The 20,238-nt window shown below is 38.0% G+C and overlaps 1 protein-coding gene and 1 long non-coding RNA gene across 5 annotated transcripts in view; one reads left to right on the forward strand and one right to left on the reverse strand.

The window, feature by feature from the left end:
* The window catches only part of TNIP3 (TNFAIP3 interacting protein 3), an 84,895-nt gene that overhangs the window by 24,759 nt on the left and 39,898 nt on the right, over window positions 1-20,238 (reverse strand). For 3 of the 4 annotated variants that reach the window (XM_078002702.1, XM_078002704.1, XM_078002703.1), the window contains 4 exons: window positions 8,336-8,422; window positions 5,383-5,463; window positions 2,949-3,014; window positions 1,374-1,523 (listed from right to left, as the gene is read on the reverse strand). In XM_078002702.1, the coding sequence (XP_077858828.1) occupies window positions 1,374-1,523; window positions 2,949-3,014; window positions 5,383-5,463; window positions 8,336-8,422 (384 nt within the window). The remainder of the gene's footprint in view (window positions 1-1,373; window positions 1,524-2,948; window positions 3,015-5,382; window positions 5,464-8,335; window positions 8,423-20,238) is intronic. The other variant, XM_078002701.1, reaches the window with a different exon arrangement.
* LOC114678389 (uncharacterized) lies at window positions 2,816-9,336 on the forward strand. The gene is made up of 3 exons (XR_003729772.2): window positions 2,816-2,940; window positions 8,650-8,716; window positions 9,202-9,336. It is a non-coding gene; the product is annotated as an uncharacterized LOC114678389 (long non-coding RNA).

Here is a 20,238-nt window from a genome sequence, read left to right on the forward strand (position 1 = left end):
AGATTGAGATTTTAACCCAGTAAAATAAATATTGCAGAAAATAGGTAACTCAACATGCAGAAATAACTAATATATGTGTTAAAGTGTATTATTTGAGCAACTCATATTTCCCAATATGATTACAAAATTTAAGAAATCCGCTTTAGGTAATTCATTTTCTTTAAAAGGGAAAATATTTCTACTTGCTTTTATTTAAATAGAATGAACATATACACTTAGAAAATAAGCCAATTATTTTCTAAGTTAGCATAATTTAAGAGAAAATTATTCCAATGAGAAAATGGTCCCAACTGCATTGAGGGAAAAATTACTCAGATTCCTGGCTAGGATGTAATTGGAAAAGGAAATGACTGCTACATGGCAGAAAGGGAGTGTTGCTAAACTCTGCTTTCCTGACTCACTGTGACAAAGACATCCTCAGCAAGGTAGGAAAACCTGGACTGGCATTGTCTGTGCTAATTTTAGACATTGCCTTAAGATTTCTACGTTTTAAAATATTGCCAATGCCTCACGATATCAGTAATAAGACATTCCCTCAGAGTCTTTACACTTTGTTTTTTCTTACTATACCTAAAATAACAAGGGACCATTAGAGTTTAAGGTTTTCTCCCTTTTTCTACAATATTCATGAAGTCCTATAATGGAAAGTAAAACCAGGACAAAAAGAGTGTTTTTTAGGAAAAGCTGTCATCTCAACACCATCCAGTTCTCAGCAAGGGACTGATGGAGCTTTAGAATCTGGAGGTTGGGTTCCAGTCCCTTTTTATCAATGTGGGCAATTCAATTTGTTTACATCTCAGCTTTCTCATCTTTAATATAGCAAAAATAATTATTTTGCTGACAGGTGGGCCGAGAATGTTAAATGAGATAATGAGGATGAGGCCTTTTAAAAATGTCATAAATTTATGGTTACAGAAGTAAAACCTCATATGTAAATCTCTCTGTAAGCTTGAAAAGCTACTGCACAAATACAAAGTACTGCCATATTATTATTATGAACACTACTAATAAAAATAATAAATACGAATAAAAGCAAAAGAAAAAAAATAATTTTCTCTTAGGCTGAAATGCCCTAGAGAGTCAGCAAATCTATGGATCGGTTTTCTTCTTCCTGGAAGGGCCTGGGGGATGACTGTCTGCCTATTTATGCAACCAGGAGAAACCCGGCAGAGAATCTCCTTCCTTCTTGTTCTAGAGAAGCCACCCTTGTTCATGGCTCTTGGGGACTTGCGTAACCCATACACCCCTTGCACATCGGTCCTTGCTCAGTAGTGAGTTGATTTTAATAAAACGGTAGGTTTTCTAAAGGAAATCCCCCCGCCCCTTTGCTTTTACTTGGATCCTCTGGGCTCGAGAACCCGGGCCCCGCCCACCTCCTCCCGCTGCAGCCGGTCCCGGGTCAGGTCGCGCTGCCGGTCGTCCTCTCTCTGCCTGTCGTCCTCTCTCTGCCTCTCATGCCGCTCCTTCTCTCGCAGGCTGAGGAATCTTTCTGCGGCGTCCAGTTTCGTCTTCAGCTCTGCTACCTGAGGAGGTCGTTCACAGACAGCTGCAGATACCTTCTCTGAAGCTCACAAGCCCCTGGATTTATTCCCAGGGTATGAACTTTGGACAGAAACGCCCCACCCCAGGACGTCCCCTAAGGAGAGGTCCTAGTTCCCACCGTCCCTAACACAGATCGGGATACTCGCGTTTCAAAGGGAGCTTGGCCTTGCACCAAAACAGCCTTCAGCTCTTCCTTCTTTTCTCCAAACCACCCCTACTTCAGAGGGAATAAAAGACTTAGACCACACCCAGGGAATTCTCTAGGTTTATTATCCTATTCTCAACTCTCCAGGCGAGCCTAGCCTGGTCTGGAAAAGGCAATGAGGGGCAGCAGGTTAGGTAGAATATGCCTACACCAGAGAAAAACAGACATGGCCTTTAATCTATCAGTAATTTGCAGCATTTGAACTTCTACTAGGTGCCAAATCACTCTGATGACAGAGTGACAGGTCCTCAGAGTAACCACAGTCCAGAGCGAGAATCTTAGAGAGGGGTGCGTCTTCCAAGATGAGGATTATAGCCATCACTAACACTGTCTTCACACACCTGCAAGCCCTTCAAGAAAGCAGCTTCAGCATTCTCTCTGGGATCATCATCTTTAACATTTACAGACCGTATTGCCCCAGCAGGGATATTGCAAGGCTGCCTGACCATTGCCTGGTGCAGTGGGAACATTATCCTGAACATTTTAAATTCAATACTTTTGGGTAACAAAATGAGGAGGAAAGGAACAATGCTGCTATATTATAATACTCATGGTCAAGTTTCTTAATACTGAATTATTTAGGGGAAAGTACTTTCTCTCTTTATCTCTTTTTGAAGATAGAATAATTTTAAATTATAAATGGTCTTTTATGTATTAAAGGAGGTTTTCTTCCAAAAGCCCCTTTCTCACCAGAGCTTTTTAAGAGCAAACGTGCTTTAGATGGAAGAGGAGATTGCCCCATTTTTCCTCACACTTTCACTGTTATCACCATTTGTTTCTCTATTTGTGGAAAACAGCTCATGCTATCTAATTAAAGAATTAGGGCTAACGTGGCATAAACAGTGTGAACTTTAAACCATATCTCACCTCACATATAACTGCGCATTTGTGGCTTCTAGGGACAAAGGTAAGGCTGGGATACTCTGTGAGCCATGATAACTGTGCATAAGAACTCTTGAGACATCACTGGGGGGCATTTTTGCACTTTTCTTTAGCTGTTGTTCAAGATGACTCACTGACACCGTTCATTAATCTTCAGTGCCATGAGACCAATACTACACTCAGCACCCTCTCCCATCATTTTCCAACAGTTGGCTCTCCACAAAGCTCTTCGTAGCTGAAATCAATGAGACTCTTCACACAATTGGCCACACCAGGATAATGGATTTAAAGAAAATACCGAATAGAGAGAGGTATTTACCTTTCTTTCATATAACTCTTTCATACTTCTAAATTGCTGATCCCATTGCTGGTTAACTTCCAGGAGCTGAAATTATTAAAATTTGGGGCATCAACAAAGAATTTCTGCCCATTTGGAAATTTTGTAAAAAAGAAATTACTTTCTGAGCTTATTAAGATTTTAGAAGCCATGGATGAAGACAATATTTTTTTTTCATCAAGTTCTGATTGTGCTGGGATGATTAAATTGAACACACTCTCACCTTTTCACAACTGGTTCTTATATGAAAAACTATTGGCCAGGCTCGGTGGCTCACGCCTGTAATCCCACCGCTCTGGGAGGCCAAGGTGGGTGGGATCACTTGAGGTCAAGAGTTTGTGACCAGCCTGCCCAACATGGTGAAATCCCGTCTCTACTAAAAATACAAAAATAAAAATACAAAAATACGTGGTGGCATGCATCTGTAGTCCCAGCAACTCAGGAGGCTGAGGCAGGAGAATCGCTTGAACCCAGGAGGCGGAGGTTGCTGTGAGCCGAGATCGTGCCACTGCACTCCAGCCTGGGCAACAGAGTGAGACTCCATCTCACGAAAAGAAAAGAGAGGAGAGGGGAGGGAAGGGGAGAGGAAAAACTATTAAGTCGTAGGTGTATCTTGACAAGGCAGCTGAACAATTTATCAGTAACTTTTAACTTTTCTTAGTTATTTGAATTTTCATTTTCTTTGTTTAATCCAACCACAATCTGATAAAAATTTGTAAGTATTGATGATTGTCTGTAAGATTTCTTCATTCATGAAGGCTCTTTTCCCAAACTTTTTCATATTTTTCTATGTGCTTACACTGATTATAATGAAATATTTTTTCCAGCTCTTTTAAAGCAGAATTTATGCTAACAAAGCCTAGGCGCCATTAACTGATCATGATTTTCTTGCAATAATGTGCTTTAAAAGATTAACACATGATTTATAATAAATATTCAACAAATAGATAATATCACTATTTTGAAAATTTAGATTTTCAAGAAATTATAGTTTTGTCATAAGACAATATTTAGATGCATTTTAGGCTGAAAATAATTTAAAGATCTTAAAACTATCTGCTAATTAGAAGGCAGAAGAAATGCTATGATATGTGGTTAGCTTTTTGTTGGGGAAGTTTGTAGTTTTCTGCATTAAGAGAAATTCCAGCACTTATGGATATAGAACAGACGCTGAGAAGATAGTGGTAATGACTAAAAACTAGCAAGACTTTCTCCTAATTAAAAAGCAAATTACTGAATCCATAGTGGCAGTTACTGTCATTATTTAGTATGAAATTGTATATTATTATTATATCGAGAGTTACTTTGTTGGCATTTTAGGGATTCCATTGTGTATACTATAGTTACATTACTCTGCCGTAGTTTAGTAATTTTCCAGAAGGTCACAATATTCTTCGCAGTATCAAAGAAGAGTAGAAGGCACCATAGAAGAGAACATGAAAGATTTAATACACAGAATGAATTAGAAAAGGAATTACAGACTGGGCACGGTGGCTAACTCCTGTAATCCCAGCACTTTGGGAGGCTGTGGTGGGCAGATCTCTTGAGGACAGGAGTTCAAGACCAGCCTGCCCAAAATGGCAAAACCCATCTCTACTAAAAATACAAATATTAGCTGGGCATGGTCGTGCATGCCTGTAATCCCAGCTACTGGGGAGGCTGAGGCACAAGAATCACTTGAACCTCAGAGGCAGAGGCTGCAGTGAGCTGAGATTGTGCCACTGCACTGCAGCATGGGTGACAGAGCAACACTGTCTCAAAAAAAAAAAACAAGAAGGAATTACAAAATTGACAATATACAGAGTGCTAAAATTGTTATACTTTTCACTACTTCCTCTGTCAAGAAGAGTAAAGAGGTTCTAACATTCATTAAGCTCAGAAAAATAAAACTCAAAATAATACCCATTAATTCCCAGGAACATTTTAGAAACAAACTTTATTTATGACAATGCTTTCTAACTCCCATGTGTTTGGATGCCCAAACCCTGAAGTCATAGCACCTAAATCAACCATACTTAAAGACTTTTCAAGTAACTCAAGAAACCTTGAGTTCCAACGTGTGTGAAGTTGCAAGGCATAAAGGGTAAAGGTCATAAGCCATAAAGGATAAAGGCATAAAGGATAAAGTCACTTGGTCTGTGTGGAGGAAACATCTAAGTTTTGAGAAAATTAGGATTATGTTACCAGACTTATTACTTTGTCATTTTTCATTCATCACTGCACAGACACTGAGACAAGTATGAGACATACAGGTGAATAAGAAAAAAGCATTTGCTCTCAAAATAGTGCAGTCCAGTATCTTAAAGATAAATACTGTGACCTGATAACAAAAATAAAAGGCACAAGGATAATACATTATTTTATCCTCAGCATTAATCCATGGCACCTGTGGTTTTAGCGAGTATTTCTAAGTTACCTCTTTTCTCTGTTTTTCTAAACACCTTATCTTTTGTTCAAGAGAATTTGTCAAGTTCTTTCTTGTTGATGATTCAGCACACTTAAAAAAAAGAAAAGAAAAGAAAAAATTGAAACAAAACTGTTTACAAAATAAACAGAAGTACTGCTCCTCACAAACACCATGCATTTGGCCAACTCTCCTGTTGCGATTTATAAAAATACCTGATTCTAGCAGTAATAATCCTCACACCCTAAGTCCTTCACAGTGGCTGGTGGAGGAATCAGTTCGTATTATGTTTTAGAATCCTTTATATAAATTAGTTACCATAATAATTCTGTAATAAATTATAAATATATCTATATACTATAATGGGTAAGTCAGAGATTAAAATTTTATGAATTTGGATTTCAATCCTTTTCCAAAAAAATGACAATTAAGAAATCAGGTAAGTTTCCTGGATATATTTTAGGCATTTTTATAGTAAACATTTCAAAAAAGTCATTTTGGTAGCTGTGCCCATGAACATGTATGTGAGTAATATTCTGAAAAGTAGACCCAGTAAAAGTCAGAGGAACGACAGAATCATCAAGAATAAAGACAAACACATACAGCTATTACTGTGTAATTACTGTGTAATTTTAGCCAGCTCCTTGAATAAAGTCACTAGGTTACTAGTTTAGATTAATAATAAATTACTGTCATAATGAAAAGTTTACCACCTTTCTTTTCAGTTATTTTTTTTTCAGGAGTGAGAGTATTCATTTAAAGGTAACACAAAAGCTGTGGAAACTGTCTGCCATCTGCCTAAATCAACTAAGAACAACATTTACTTAAATGAAGGACTGATTCCTCTATAATAATTCAATAATCTTACTACTATCTCATCCCAGAGTCATATAAGTAACACAATGAATTGGGTGATGGGAGTAGTTCCTACATCTGTAATCAGTTTCAGCCTTATTAGTTACTGCGGGCCACTAAATTGCTTAAAGTTGTTCATGAACAATTAAGAAATATTTTCAGAACATGTTGTGGTCTTTGCCAAAAATGTGTAGAGGAAATTGTTCTTTTGCAATCATCATGGTATTTCAAGCACTTTTTTCATCAGAAATTATTTATAAAAGTGTATTTTCTATCTTTTCTCTGTTTATTTGTGTTTCGGCATTTTAGGGTTTGATGGTATTTTATGTAAGCATAGATGTTCTCGTTTCCTTAGCTTCTTCCTATTTAGACCTATGTTACAATTAAGACCACATTTAAAAAGAGACAGTCTTCTATGGGTAAATAAATTCTGAATGATTATATTTGCTTTTGACCTCAAGACACTGGTCTGGCTGAGCACCAAGAGTGACACTGAAACCCAAATGTCAATATGTTGGGGCCTGTAGTTGGATCTTCTTCTTTTTGGGAAGACTTCCAAGAAACTAGACCCATTCTGGGTTAGAACAGACTAACCATTAAGCGTCTTTGATCTGGAAAATGCTGTGAGCCAACCCTACTTAGTGTATCTTGAGGTCATCAGCAAAGTAGGGCCATAGTAAGACTGGATTTTAGAACAGTGGTTCTCACCAAAAGAGCACATCAAAGTCACCGTTAAGCTTGCTAAACGTCAAGCATCCTGAACAGTGGATCAGAATTTCTAGAAGAGCAGCCAGGGCACCTCTATTTCTAATATATTTCCTAGGTAATCTTGATTCACACTAAAGTTCAATATACTCGCATTCTAGGGAATAAATTATGGGTGCTCAAAAATGGCTCCTCTCTGTTTGTGATGTAGACAAAAATCTGTGATTGGCAAGCATTTGTATGTCCCTGACTTTGGGAACCCAGATGTGGAACAATGAGACAATGTGCTTTTTGTTTGTTTCCCCATAAATAATTTTCTCTGGAAGAAAATTATAATATGTTTCACGCTTGATTTTTCTTTTATAAATAAAAATTACTGAAAATCTAGATACCAAATCTGCAAGAGACTCTATTTGTAACTGCAGGAGTACTAGTTTTTGAAATTCATAAGTAATATTCAGTTATAAGTGGGGGAGGATAGGAAGGAGGAAAGATAGAAAACATAGTGAATAGGAATGGCATGTAAGTCACAAACGTATCACCAGAGCTTTCTCTGGAGATTAATCAACATTTTGCTATAGTTCATATGTCTCAGGTTTCTATAAAATAAAGCAAAATTAATCAAATACAAAGGTTTGGGGGACCTTTTCCTTTGTATTTACTTTGCTTCACAGTGCCTAATGAAGGCATCTGATTTGCAGTAACTACAAAGATTTTCAGTCATTGCTTCTAGTAAGGGCTGCTTACAGAACAGTTATTCCCTATAAATAATTTCCTATAATTATTCCCTGTAAAGTAGAATTTGTGTTCAAAGCATATGGGCACTTCTTTCTCTATGATAGCATCCTTACCAATGTATATTCAAGGTCTGATGCTACTAAATTAAAAACTTAAATGAACAGAAGTTTCCATTTAGTTTCCCATTATACCTTGGTTATCTGTAAAAGAAAACTAGAAAATATTTGAATTCATTCATTCAATTAGCAGTAGTCTCTATTGCTGAACAAAATCTATGGTACCAATTGTAAATATATAAAAATGTTACTACAGATACTCTATTGTTAAAATATGTTCTATTTCTACCCACACCAATATAGTATTCTTTTTAGATTTTACATAGAACCAAATACCTCTAAATCAAGAACAAAATAAGGAACCCACAGAATTGGAAGGCTGAAAGGAATTGGAAGGCTGAAAGGAATTTAAGCCCAGTGGGTTAAAAGCAATGTACTGGTTACTTAGATTTTTTTTTCTATGTTACATAATATTGGTTAAAACTATAGAGTAAATCTTAGCTAAAGAAAGCAAACTAGCCATTTCTATTCTTATTAAGTGCAAAATTAACCACTAGAAATGCCATCAATGCTAGATGTGATCAACTCATCTCCTAGAAATATGTTCTTACCTCGTTATGCTCTGTAGAACGTTCTGCAGCAGTCATTCTAGATGTGCCCTGTACAAAATGTGCCATGGAAGCTGTTTTTCCTGGAGTCTTGGAAAGCAGAAAGAAAAAGAGGGGAAAAATGTCTCTTATGATATATTTTAGGGTGAGAGCAAATATACAAAATTTAAAAAACACACATCACCATTAACTCAATAGAAAATAGCAGCAATAGGTTTTCATTAAAAATGAACAGAAGTGACTGTGGATAGGAATTACACAGAATAAAGTTATAAGCACTGCAACTGTGATTTTAACTTTTCTTCTCTTCCAAATAGGGATTTCCCAGGATGTCTCAAATAGGCAGGCTGTGACTAAGACCTGGGGCAGATTAGCCTTGCTATGGTATGTAAATCGTCATTCTTCCTTTACTGGCAGTTTCTCCCACTGGAGGAGGAAGTTCTCCACCACAGAAAGCCTGGGCAATCCAAGTGTTTCCTCAGTAGCCTAACTGCTATAAATTCATTGTATTTCCCAGAGCAATTAGGTAACTGTTGACTTTTTGATAGCTCAGTTTCCCTAAAGGCAAGATTTTCTGGCAATGCCTTCTAAATGTGAGTGTAGCTTGGTAGAACTTAATGAGTCATACATAATTCTATAAGTGCCACTAATTCTTATAGAAGTAAAAGGGAAAATAATTCATCAGAAAGAAAATAGGCATTGTTTGCAAATCTAATCTTCTGTATTGGCAGAAAGGTTAAACTTGCCTCTCAAATTTAAGACTGTCTTTTCTATAAATCAAGTCTAGATTTTCTCCATGACTCATTTGAAGTGAAATCTTCTCATGGAGAATCTTTTTAGTTTTAATTAGTTGACTGCTGTCATTTTAGGGGCCTTGAGGTAATGGAGCACTACTGGGTGGTACAGATAAAAGCGTGGAAATGGCAGCTACTTGGAGCTACATAAATGAACTGCGATGGAACAGAAGACCTCATTTTGGACTTGGAACGAAAAAAAAGGAGGCAAGGAATACAAAAAGGGAAAGAACGTGTAACTAAAAGGAGAAAAGAATTTATAGTCAATCATTTAACTTCATTAGACCTGCCTATGAGATATTCACATATATATAGGATAAAGCCGTAAACTCCTAAAATTCAAAAGGGAGTGATTGAGTGTCCCACATTTGGCCCTCCCATTTCTCCTGAATATCTCCCCCCACTCTCCAACTCTCCCCTGTGCTCCAACCATCCTGACTGACCTCCCTTTCCTGAAATGAGTGAGCTGGTTCTACGCCCCTGAGCTCTGTGCATGCTGTTCTTGCCACCTCAGATGTCTCCTCTCCGGGCTCTCCATCCAACCTTGTGGCTGGAGAAACCTACAGTCAGTGCTTCTATTTCCTTCTGATCTTCTCTTGACCTCCTCTAATCAGCTAAGAAGAACCCTTCATCATGCATTATGATTACATATTTCCATGTTCCTGTATTCATCTCTGTGTCCACAGCAGCCAGGCACTGAGCTGTCTGGCACACAGCAGGCGTTCAACGCATTTTGCTACATGAATAAATGGATGAATATCTATATAATGATATACCAAATCAATGAACTTTTTGCTAGTTTGTGTGTGTGTGTGTGTGTGTGTACTTTCTTCTGGTTTCTTGTTATGTTTTGGTCTATGCTTGAGTGAAAGGGAGTGACGCTGCTTTAAGGCAAAATCCAAAAATACAGGTAGGAGTCAAATTGTTCATTCAGGGTTCTGAAAGTAAAAGTTACAACTCACATAAGATCTGACTTTAGGGTATAGAGGCCGCGATTTCCTGAACTGACACTTTATCAACGCTAAAATCTGCTCATCAGAAAAGAAAAAGAAAACTCTATTGTAAAAATATTTTTCTTCTGAAATATACCACGCACATACACATTCCACAGTTTTATACAGTTTAAGGTTCCCTTCAGCTTTAACTTTGTATTTGGTAGTAATAAACTAGGGATGTGGTAACATTGACCCAGAAAAGTGGGTCGGAAGAACATTTTCTGGCCAGGAAATACCATCCTTGGCATTGTGCCTCTTGAGTCTCCCCTGTAAAGTATCCTGATGCACATACATTGTTAGATGCGATGGCTTCTATTAAATGGAAATTCTATACCTTTACATCTTTCATTACAATTCCTTTTCCTCTTCTACTATGCAGATAAACAACAAACAGGTTTTCCATTAGCTCAAGAGAGCCATATGATTATTTATGAATAAGTAATAACTCTTCTGAAGAACCACAAGTTTGGTTTCAGAAAAACAAAACTTTCAATAGGCCATCCCTAAGAATTAATTGGGTCTTTTCTGTTACATATGCTCTCTTCACTTCACCTCCATCCCTTTCACATTGTGCCACATATTTTAAGAGTCTGGCTTTGAGTCAAGCTTTGTTTCATGAGAAGTCTCGCTAGCTGAAATCATTTTCAGAGAGACAGAGGTGTCATTCCATGTTTCCAAGGCTATTGTGAAGAGTCTTCATTTCTGAAGTCAATATTATACAGATGAAATAAAAATATTATAATAATATACAGATGAAATAAAATTAAAATTAAAATTATGAAAGGGAAATGTGGTAAAGGAACAAGGACTACCAGTCACTGGTCTGTAACCATCATTCTAGTGGACAATAATTATCTTAAAATTAGTCCAAGAGGAGAGCACGGTATTTCTACAAGTTATCAGAAGCATTCTTTGGCAGGTAAAAGAAACGTGGCTTTTTCCTTTGTATGCTTTTAGAATGGGAGCTGAAAAACCTTGTTTGTTTCCTGAATCTATTTGCATGAATTTTTAAGTGTATGTGCTATGCAGGTGGGAAAGAGAGGATCAGTAATGACTAGAAGATCTAGCTCTAGAATGTGATCTGGATTCACAGCTTGGCTCTACTACTCCCTGATTGCGAATTTGGTCATGTAAGATGCTTAAGGTCTCTAAGGCTCAATTTCCATTTTATACGATGGAATAGTAATAGTATTCTCCCAGGGTTGCTATGTGAGCTTAGATAGTAATAAGAATTTGACTCTAAAGATAGGGCCATCAATCAAATTATTTATGAAACAAATAATATGACAAAAGGAAAGGGAAACCCACAATTTATGCATCACTCACTCTGTACTTGACATTGTGTGGGTTCCAAAGGAAAACAAAAGCAAAATTCCCTGCTTATGATGAAATGTACATATACATACACACATGTGTGTGGCTGTGTGTGTGTGTCAATATATATACTTGAAAAACTAAACAGTAAATGAAAACTGGGAAATAAATGATAAAGACAATAAGGCCTGTAAGAATTCAGAGGAGAGAGTGTTCATTCTCACCTTTAATAGCTATGGAAAGAGTCAGAGTTTCTGCTGGGCCTTGAAGGATAGATAGGATTTTGATAGAGAGTGAATGCTGAGCTATAAATGCTGTAAAGGGAGCAAAGTAAGAAACAGAACACAACTGGACAAACTTAGGTATGAAGGATTCTGACAAATCCAGTTTAACTAGAATAGGGTCCGTGTGGCATTTCTAAAGTTGATTTGGATGAAAACATAAAATATTTTAATTTCAGATTAAGACATGTTGACCTTATAGGCCATAGGGAGTTACAAAAGACCTTTGGGCAAAGGAATTACATGATCAAAGTGGTTTTTTAATTGGTTTTAGTTCATCATGTATTAAATGGGAGAGATTGGAAACTGCAATGTAGTTAATATTCCAATGTAATAATATTAGCAAAACTAATATTCAAAATGTTTATTTCAACAGCTTGTGACAATCAAAATATTTAGCAATCAGTTCACCAGGGGAACTAGGAATGGACCATACCCCTGGACTCGAGACTCCTATATTAATTGCTTAATTGTCATCTCCGCTTGTATGCATAATAGTTGCCTCCTTCTTTACCTGACCTGTTTGATCAGGATAACTTAGTTTATGATTTTCCCTGCAAAACTTGCCTTCCCTCTTACAATTAATAACACCTTTTATTCTCCAGATTGAAAATCTTGGAGTCATCCTTGACTCCTCTTTCTCTTACATCCTGTATCCAATCTACCTGAACATTTTGTAGGCTTTTTGAAAATATATCCAGACAGGGGAGGAACACATTACCCACAAAAGCCTAGAGACTTCTCAGTTTAATGAGCAAGTGGCAAGGTGAAATAAACTTACCTTTTTTTTTTTTTTTTTTGAGACAGAGTCTTGCTCTGTCACCCAGGCTGGAGTGCAGTGGCACAATCTCGCCTCACTGCAACCTCTGCTTCCCAGGTTCAAGCAATTCTCCTGCCTCAGCCTCCCGAGTAGCAGGGATTACAGGCATGTGCCACCACACCCAGCTAATTTTTTTGTAGAGACAGGGTTTCACCATATTGGCCAGAGTGGTCTCGAACTCCTGACCTTGTGATCCACCCGCCTTGGCCTTCCCCAAGTGCTGGGATTACAGGCATAAGCCAACATACCCGGCCTTTTTCTTTTTTGTTTTCTATTTTTTTGTTTTGTTTTGTTTTTGAGACAGAGTTACATTCTGTAGTACAGGCTGGAGTGCAGTGGTGAAATCATAGCTCACTGTAAGCTCCAACTCCTGGGCTCAAGCAATCCAGCTGCCTCAGCCTCTTGAGTAGCTACAGTTGTATACCACCACGCCTGGCTATTTTTACCTTTTCAATTTTTGTAGAGATGGGGCCTCACTATATTGCCCACACTAGTCTTGAACTACTGGCCTCAAATGATCCTCCCACCTCAACTTCTCAAAAAAAAAAAAAAAAAAAATGCCTTTTAATAACTTTTTCAAAATGAGGACTTTAATATTTGCTTCCTGATTTTATTCATAGGAACATTTTTAAGAACGTATCCAGCAGTGACTGATCTCTGGCTGTTTGTCAAACCTAGTTCCACCACTTGCTAGTTATGTGACCCTGGGCAAGATGATTGGCATTTTTGCATTGACCCCCATCATCTCTTAGCTGGATTATTGCAATAACCTAAGGGCTTTCCTGCTTCTATATTTGCTCCTACTCCCCCACCCCCACCCATTATTAATACAGTGGCCAATGTGAGGCTTTTAAAATGTCATTTCATGCTCAGAACCTTTCAGTGGCTTCCCATGTCACTCAGAGTGAAAGCAGAACTCTTTACGGTGGCTAGCAAGGTCCTACACAATCCAGCCCAGGCCCTTCTGACCTCATTCTTGGTATCCTTCTGTTAGTTCATTCTGTGCCATGTCCTGGCCACGCTGTTGCCCCTTGAACCTACTCTCTCTTGCCTAGAACTATCTTTTCCCTAGATGTCCACATGGTACATCCCCCCACCTTTGACAGGTAATGGTGTAAGTGACATCTGTTTATTGAGTCTTTACTTGGCCTCCCAATGTAAAATTGCTCTCCACTCCAGCACTTTCCATTCACCTTTCCTGCTTTATTTTTCCATAGCACTATATTTTCTTCTTCTTTTTGTTGATCGCCTCCTGACACTAGATTGTAAACTCCATGCTAGCAACTTTTGTGTGTTGTGTTCACTCTGTATTTCTCGAGGCTAAAGTAGTGCCATTTTAGTGCCTGCGCATGTTCACATGGGACTCAGACACACACAAATTGCCTTCTTTACCCTGAAACAAATTTATGATGTTCTCAAATCAGGTATCTTCTCAAGAGATATGAGATCTAAAGATCAGAAACTTCAACTTTTTGGCTTCCAACTAGTAAATCACCTCTCTTTGTTCCCCCAAACCTGGTTTTGAACAAGCAGAGTCAGGGGATGGGGTGTCACAGATTCCATAGCCTCTTGGGGGATATATGTTCACGTCCCTCCTGGTTGGAACTCTGAAACAATGCTCCTATGCAATATAGTGAGGTTGTTTGCAGTCTGTTTTGATTATACACTTTTAGTTCTTAGGGCACATCAGATACATTAGAAGGCAAATCGGCTTTTGTTGACGAGTCTGTAGCCTCTATAAAACTGCAGACTTTGTGAAATCCGTGTTTAGAGATTTCTGACTGCCCCACAAAGCAGTAAACAATCTGACCCACCTTGACCATCAGCTCCTCTGTGAAGTCTCCCCTGGTCCTCCAGAGTGGAGTTAGCTACTTCCTTCCTGAGATCTCATGGTGCTTTGTGAAGCATTAACTCTTGCACTTATTGTAAAGCAGCTGTTAATTGTATGTTCCCTTCCCCTCTGAGATGCTATAAGCTTCTTGAAGATGAGATCAGTATTTATCATTTTAGCCTTGGGAACTACCACAGTACCTTCAGGGTACAGAGTAGTAGTACAATACATTTTTATTGAATGGGTCCATTTGTGTACGAATCTATAATACAAAATCATAGCACACCCCTGCTTTTCAGAACACAGTCCAGAACACACAATGACCACAGGGATACACAAAGTTACAGGCTTTGCCTCCAAACCAGAAATGATCAGGTAGAACTGTTAACACATGTTTAAAGAGCTGGCCTGTTTCCGTGTATTTACTTTTTATTCATTTTATAGGCAAATATTTTACTTTATCCTATTTTGGTTACGTGATCAATATTCTTTAGCGTTCATACAAATGCCTTTTAAAATTTTTTACTTGATTTTGATTACTATTTAATAAATAAAAAATATAAATAATTAGATATGCTATGGGAAAAAATTTAAAAGGCAGAACTGTTGTCTTTAATGATATTTTCTACATTTTCATGGTGCTTTCTAAGATCTTGTAAGTTAATATATTGAAGTATTAACTGATGATCCTCCAAAACACACACTATTCTTTTGTTTTATGTAGCTAATTCTTTCTTTGCTTGGTAAGAGATTTTTTTTTTTTTTTTTAAGAAGGAATCTTGCTCTGTAACTCAGGCTGGAGTGCAGTGGCATGATCTCAGCTCACTGCAACCTCCGCCTCCCGAGTTCAAGAAATTCTTCTGCCTTAGCCTCTCAAGTAGCTGGGATTACAGGTGCCTGCCACCACGCCCTGCTAATTTTTATACTTTTAGTAGAGTTGGGGTTTCGTCACATTGGCTAGGCTGGTCTCAAACTCTTGACCTCAGGTGATCTGCCCATCTCGGCCTCCCAAAGTGCTGAGATTATAGGCATGAGCCACCATGCCTTGCCAGTAAGGGATATCTTTTGTCAGATTAAGTTTGTCATAGAATAAAAAGAGGAGAACAGCCCCTGTTTGGCCTTTGCATTTCAAAATAGACTCTCCAAACTCTAGATACCATCTGGAAAATCAAACCTTTGAATTTCAAGAGCTAATGTTTTCAAAACAATTTTTAAAGATTTTAGGCTAATTTATTTTGTGCAATTTATTTTGAAATGCCTCAAAAAGTAACATGAGTTGATGGATTAAAAGAGGGATGGCTAGATGGATGAATAAATGGTGAACAAGTAGAGTAAAATGTTCGTGTTCATGGCAGAATTTTGATGGTGGGTATATGTGTATACCATACAATTCTTTCAACTTTGCTACATGTTTGAAATGTTCATCATAAAATGTTAGGGGAAAAGTCTGAATTAAGGCATAAAAACTTATACCAAGAATAACTGATAAAAATAAATGAGTAGATGAAGAGTCAGTGTAACCTGTCCTTACCACTTTCACCATCTGCCCCAGAAGAGTAAAGGTTTCATGCCCCAGGAAAGTGAAAATGAATCAGACAAAAAGAGTACTGCCTGGATGTTTCTCAGTTCTCATGAGGAATGGAGCCCTACTACCCTACTTCTTCTTCTTCTTCTTCTTCTTCTTCTTCTTCTTCTTCTTCTTCTTCTTCTTCTTCTTCTTCTTCTTCTTTCCTTTTTTTTTTTTTTTTTTTTTTTTTTTTTGAGATGGAATCTCGCACTGTCACCCAGGCTGGAGTGCAGTGATGTGATCTTGGCTTACTGCAACCTCTTCCTCCTGGGTTCAAGCTATTCTCCTGCCTCCGCCTCCCAAGTAGTTGGGACTACGGTCATGAACCACCAAGCCCGGCTAATTTTTTTGTACTTTTAGTAGAGATAGGGTTTCACCATGTTGGTCAGGCTGGTCTTGAACTCCTGACCTCAAATGATCCGCTTGCCTGAGCATCCCAAAGTGCTGGGATTACAGGCATGAGCCACCACACCTGGCCCCTATTCTCCTACTTCTAGGTACTCATCTATCATCTTCCAAATTGCTTACATTGAACATCAAAGAGCAGAGTCAGCTCCAGCCTTACTCACTGGGTTAAGTCCAGGGAAGGTACAAGCCTTGAAGAGAATTTCTCCACGGCTGTGACATGGCCTTACGACTTGTTTAAGTAGAGAGGTACTGAGACAACTCAACCCTAGAGTGGTGTGGAAGCAGAGCCAGAAATTTCCTATGCATCCTGAGAAGGATGAAAGAGTGGCTAACTGAGGGTTTGAGGGGTCTTCAGGGTCAAATTGAGGAGGATGTAGTGTTTACCACATGACCCTAAGGATAAGAGATAGCTGAGTGACCTGGAAGCATTAGTGATTGCCAGTGAGGATACAGGCCAGTGAAAAAACCCACAAGGGATAGACTAAATCAGTGCCAATGGCAGTGTCAGATGGGGGATCACTGTAGCCCTGATGCCTCCACCCCAAAGTTGCCAGAAAAATACATAATATTCAGTCAAATTTGAATTTCTGATAGACAACAGTGTTTTGTATGTTTGTCCCATACAATATTCTGCCATTTATCTGAAATTTAAATTTAGGTGGACATCCTATATTTCTATATGCTACATCTGGCAACCCTATTTCACCCAGATTATTTCACAAAATCTGTTCCACAAACCCTTAGGTACCATTACATGAAGGGATAGGGGAGAATTCTTGCATACCACTGCACAGAAAATATAAATTGCCCGAGAAAACACTGAAGTGACTGAAATTTTCTGCAGTCAACTAGATAAATTATTTTCCAAAGGACAAGCTACAGTTCCTAGAATGGAACTAAATTTAGTTCAGAAATAAAATTACTATTTTGTACTAAGGAGTTATGTGGTTTAAAATACTTTATTTGCTTCAATCTGAACTTCATAACAGCCCTGTAAGAAGGGGCATCTTTAATGTTAATGAGGACAAAGTTGAATTTAGAGACGGCAAATGACTCGCTCACAATTATGACGTAACAAGTGGGTGGCTGAACCCGTATCAGAGTTCATTTAGTCTTCCTGGTTTACTTCCCCCAAAGAACCTTTGATCTATGTTGGTAGACATAAATAACACACCTAAAAATTATAGCAGGAGACATCATTTACCAATGATGGAAAAGCAATGCGGGGGCCCAAGCCATTAGGAATATGATTCAGGGAAGTTTTATGGGAATTAAGCATTTTTTGAAGGATAGGTATGAGGTAGCTTGACCTTTGATGTTGTATCCAAACAAAATCTTAACAAATTCCCACTATTGCTTGCCTAGAGATTAATTTCCATTTCCAAAATAGAAATTAGTGGTTGGAAAAGAGAAATTCAGTCTTTAAAAACTGTAGTAATCAGAAAAGAGAAACTCAGCCTTCAAAAACTGTAGTGGTTAGAAAAGAGAAATTCAGCCTTTTAAAACTGTAATCTGTGTTTGAGTTTTTTTTTTTAAATTCTTTTCTCTGGAAGGAAATTAGCTGCTGATCATTTTATAGCAATGCAGATCACTCTGTTTTTCTCTTGTACTTTGCTCATGTGTTGAGTTCACCTTCATTCATGTATGCACTTTTCTCTTTGAGATGGAGTCTGGCTCTGTTGCCCAGGCTGGAGCGCAATGGTGAGATCTCGGCTCACTGAAACCTCTGCCTCCCAAGTTCAAGCAATTCTCCTGCCTCAGCTTCCCGAGCAGCTGGGATTACAGATGTGCGCCACCACGCCCAGCTAATTTTTTTTGTATTTTTAGTAGAGAGAGAGTTTCACCACTGTGGCCAAGCTGGTCTCAAACTCCTGACCACAAGTGATCCACCCACCTCTGCCTCCCAAAGTGCTGGGATTACAGGCGTGAGCCATTGCACCCAGCCAATGTATGCATTCTTATATTAAATACTTATTGATTATTGTCTGTGGACCAAGTATTGTGCTTAGTACTAGAATATGAAGATGAGCAAAAGGCACATCTCAGTTGTATTTTCTGTTTTCTGAATATAAAATCTGAACATTAGAGGGGACCACTCCATTGATGATGGAATCTTTTCTGCATCATTCCTGCCAAGGGGTTGTCCAGATTAGCTTGGATACTTCAGGTGAAAGAGAACTACCTTTTTCCTGAGACAATATATTTCAACACTGTATCTATAGATTTAGACACTATTTTCAAATACCAAAAGTTATAATTATAAAAATTAAGAGACTAGGCATGGTGACTGACACCTATAATCCCAACACTTTGGGAGGCTGAGATGGAGGAATTACATGAGCCCAAAAGGTTGAGGCTGTAGCAGGCCATGATTGCACCACTACACTCCAGCCTGGGTGACAGAGCGAGACCCTGTCTCTAAAATAATAATAATAAGTAAAATTTTAAAAATTGAGAAAGAACATGTGCATATAAAGATGATACAGGTATATGGAAAGGCTAATGGTGAGTACTCAAAACATGGGTGATACAAAGAACACATACCGAAAGTGTTTTGTCTGAAAATAGGCCTGACTCAAAAAAAAAAAAAAAAAAAAAAAAATCTCCCAATATGCTAGCCTAAAAAATTGCAAACATTTGCTAACTCAGTTTTAATAACAAACATTTATTTTAAAAAGAAATCAGAATAGCTATCTTCTTCACTGGAAAATAAAGGAATAATTGATCTTATTTTTTTGCTATTTATTCTAGAGTCCCATAAGAAAACATATTTACATACTTTGTGAGTTATACCTCACTCTCACCACAAGTACAAAATAAAGTAAAAAGCGTTTTTGTTACATTTCATCTAGAAGGTGGACATGAGAATGACATGAACATTCTTCAGCAAGAGCTTACAGTGTCCATTTTGCTAGTACTGTTCCCAAACCCATTCAAAAATATTTTCAATCAAACTAGAAATAAGAAGGCTTACTTGAGAAAGAAGACTTATTGATGTATTAGATTCCAAAACCCAGCTTGGGTTGAGATGTCCCTAGGAGACATCCACATCCTGTCACAAAGCTAAACAGATCAAGAACATCATAAACACATTTGCTAAACAACTCTTATGAACACGTTATTTATGGTATCTCACAAGCCCAATATTTTGCTTCCTTAACATTGTCATGATGAGTTTACACATTTCCTAACCCACAGGCTTATGCTGTTCTTCTTCTTACATTAAAAGGAATACCTATCCAAAACTTCTTCAGATTTACTTACTGAAGTCATGCAAGTCTGGAAGAAGACAAAGGTAGAGTGATAATTCCAAAAGTAAGAATAATACCTTTGGCTTTAAATGTCCATTCAGTAGAAACCCTAGACCTCAAGTGCTTTTTTTTCTCTTTGTAGGGTTCTAGGAAGACTTATATTCTTCTAATTAACATTTATAATTTCCACACAGATGCCACTTTTCACTTCAAGTCTTGATTACTTCCACCACCAAGCCCCCCAGTGTTGTCGTCTGCTCCCCTGCCCACACCATTAACCCAAACTAGAACTGCCTGGACTGTTGTGTTCACTGAGGCAGAGAGAATCCTCTTCTAACTACTGCTTACATCTTCCAAAAGATAATCTGCATCTCCCAGTTTTCTGTAACTCTTTCTTTTGTGGAAGATGGGACAAATTCTCCCAGTGATAGAACAGATGACTTCTGAGTAAATAGAAAGCATCCTACTCAAAAGCGTGTCTTATTTATCAACAAGAATGGAGCCTCAGTTTATATCCCCGTTGCACCACTTCTTCTGTCCTGTATAGAAATTTCTGCCAAACGGGTGTGTGGCTTTCAAAAGTTAGGGAAATATTTTCTCTTCTTAATATTTATGAGTTTTAATTATTTGGTCTTAGGATCTAAT

This window comes from Macaca mulatta, chromosome 5 (assembly GCF_049350105.2).
Source record: "Macaca mulatta isolate MMU2019108-1 chromosome 5, T2T-MMU8v2.0, whole genome shotgun sequence".
In the NCBI taxonomy this organism is placed as follows: domain Eukaryota; kingdom Metazoa; phylum Chordata; class Mammalia; order Primates; family Cercopithecidae; genus Macaca; species Macaca mulatta.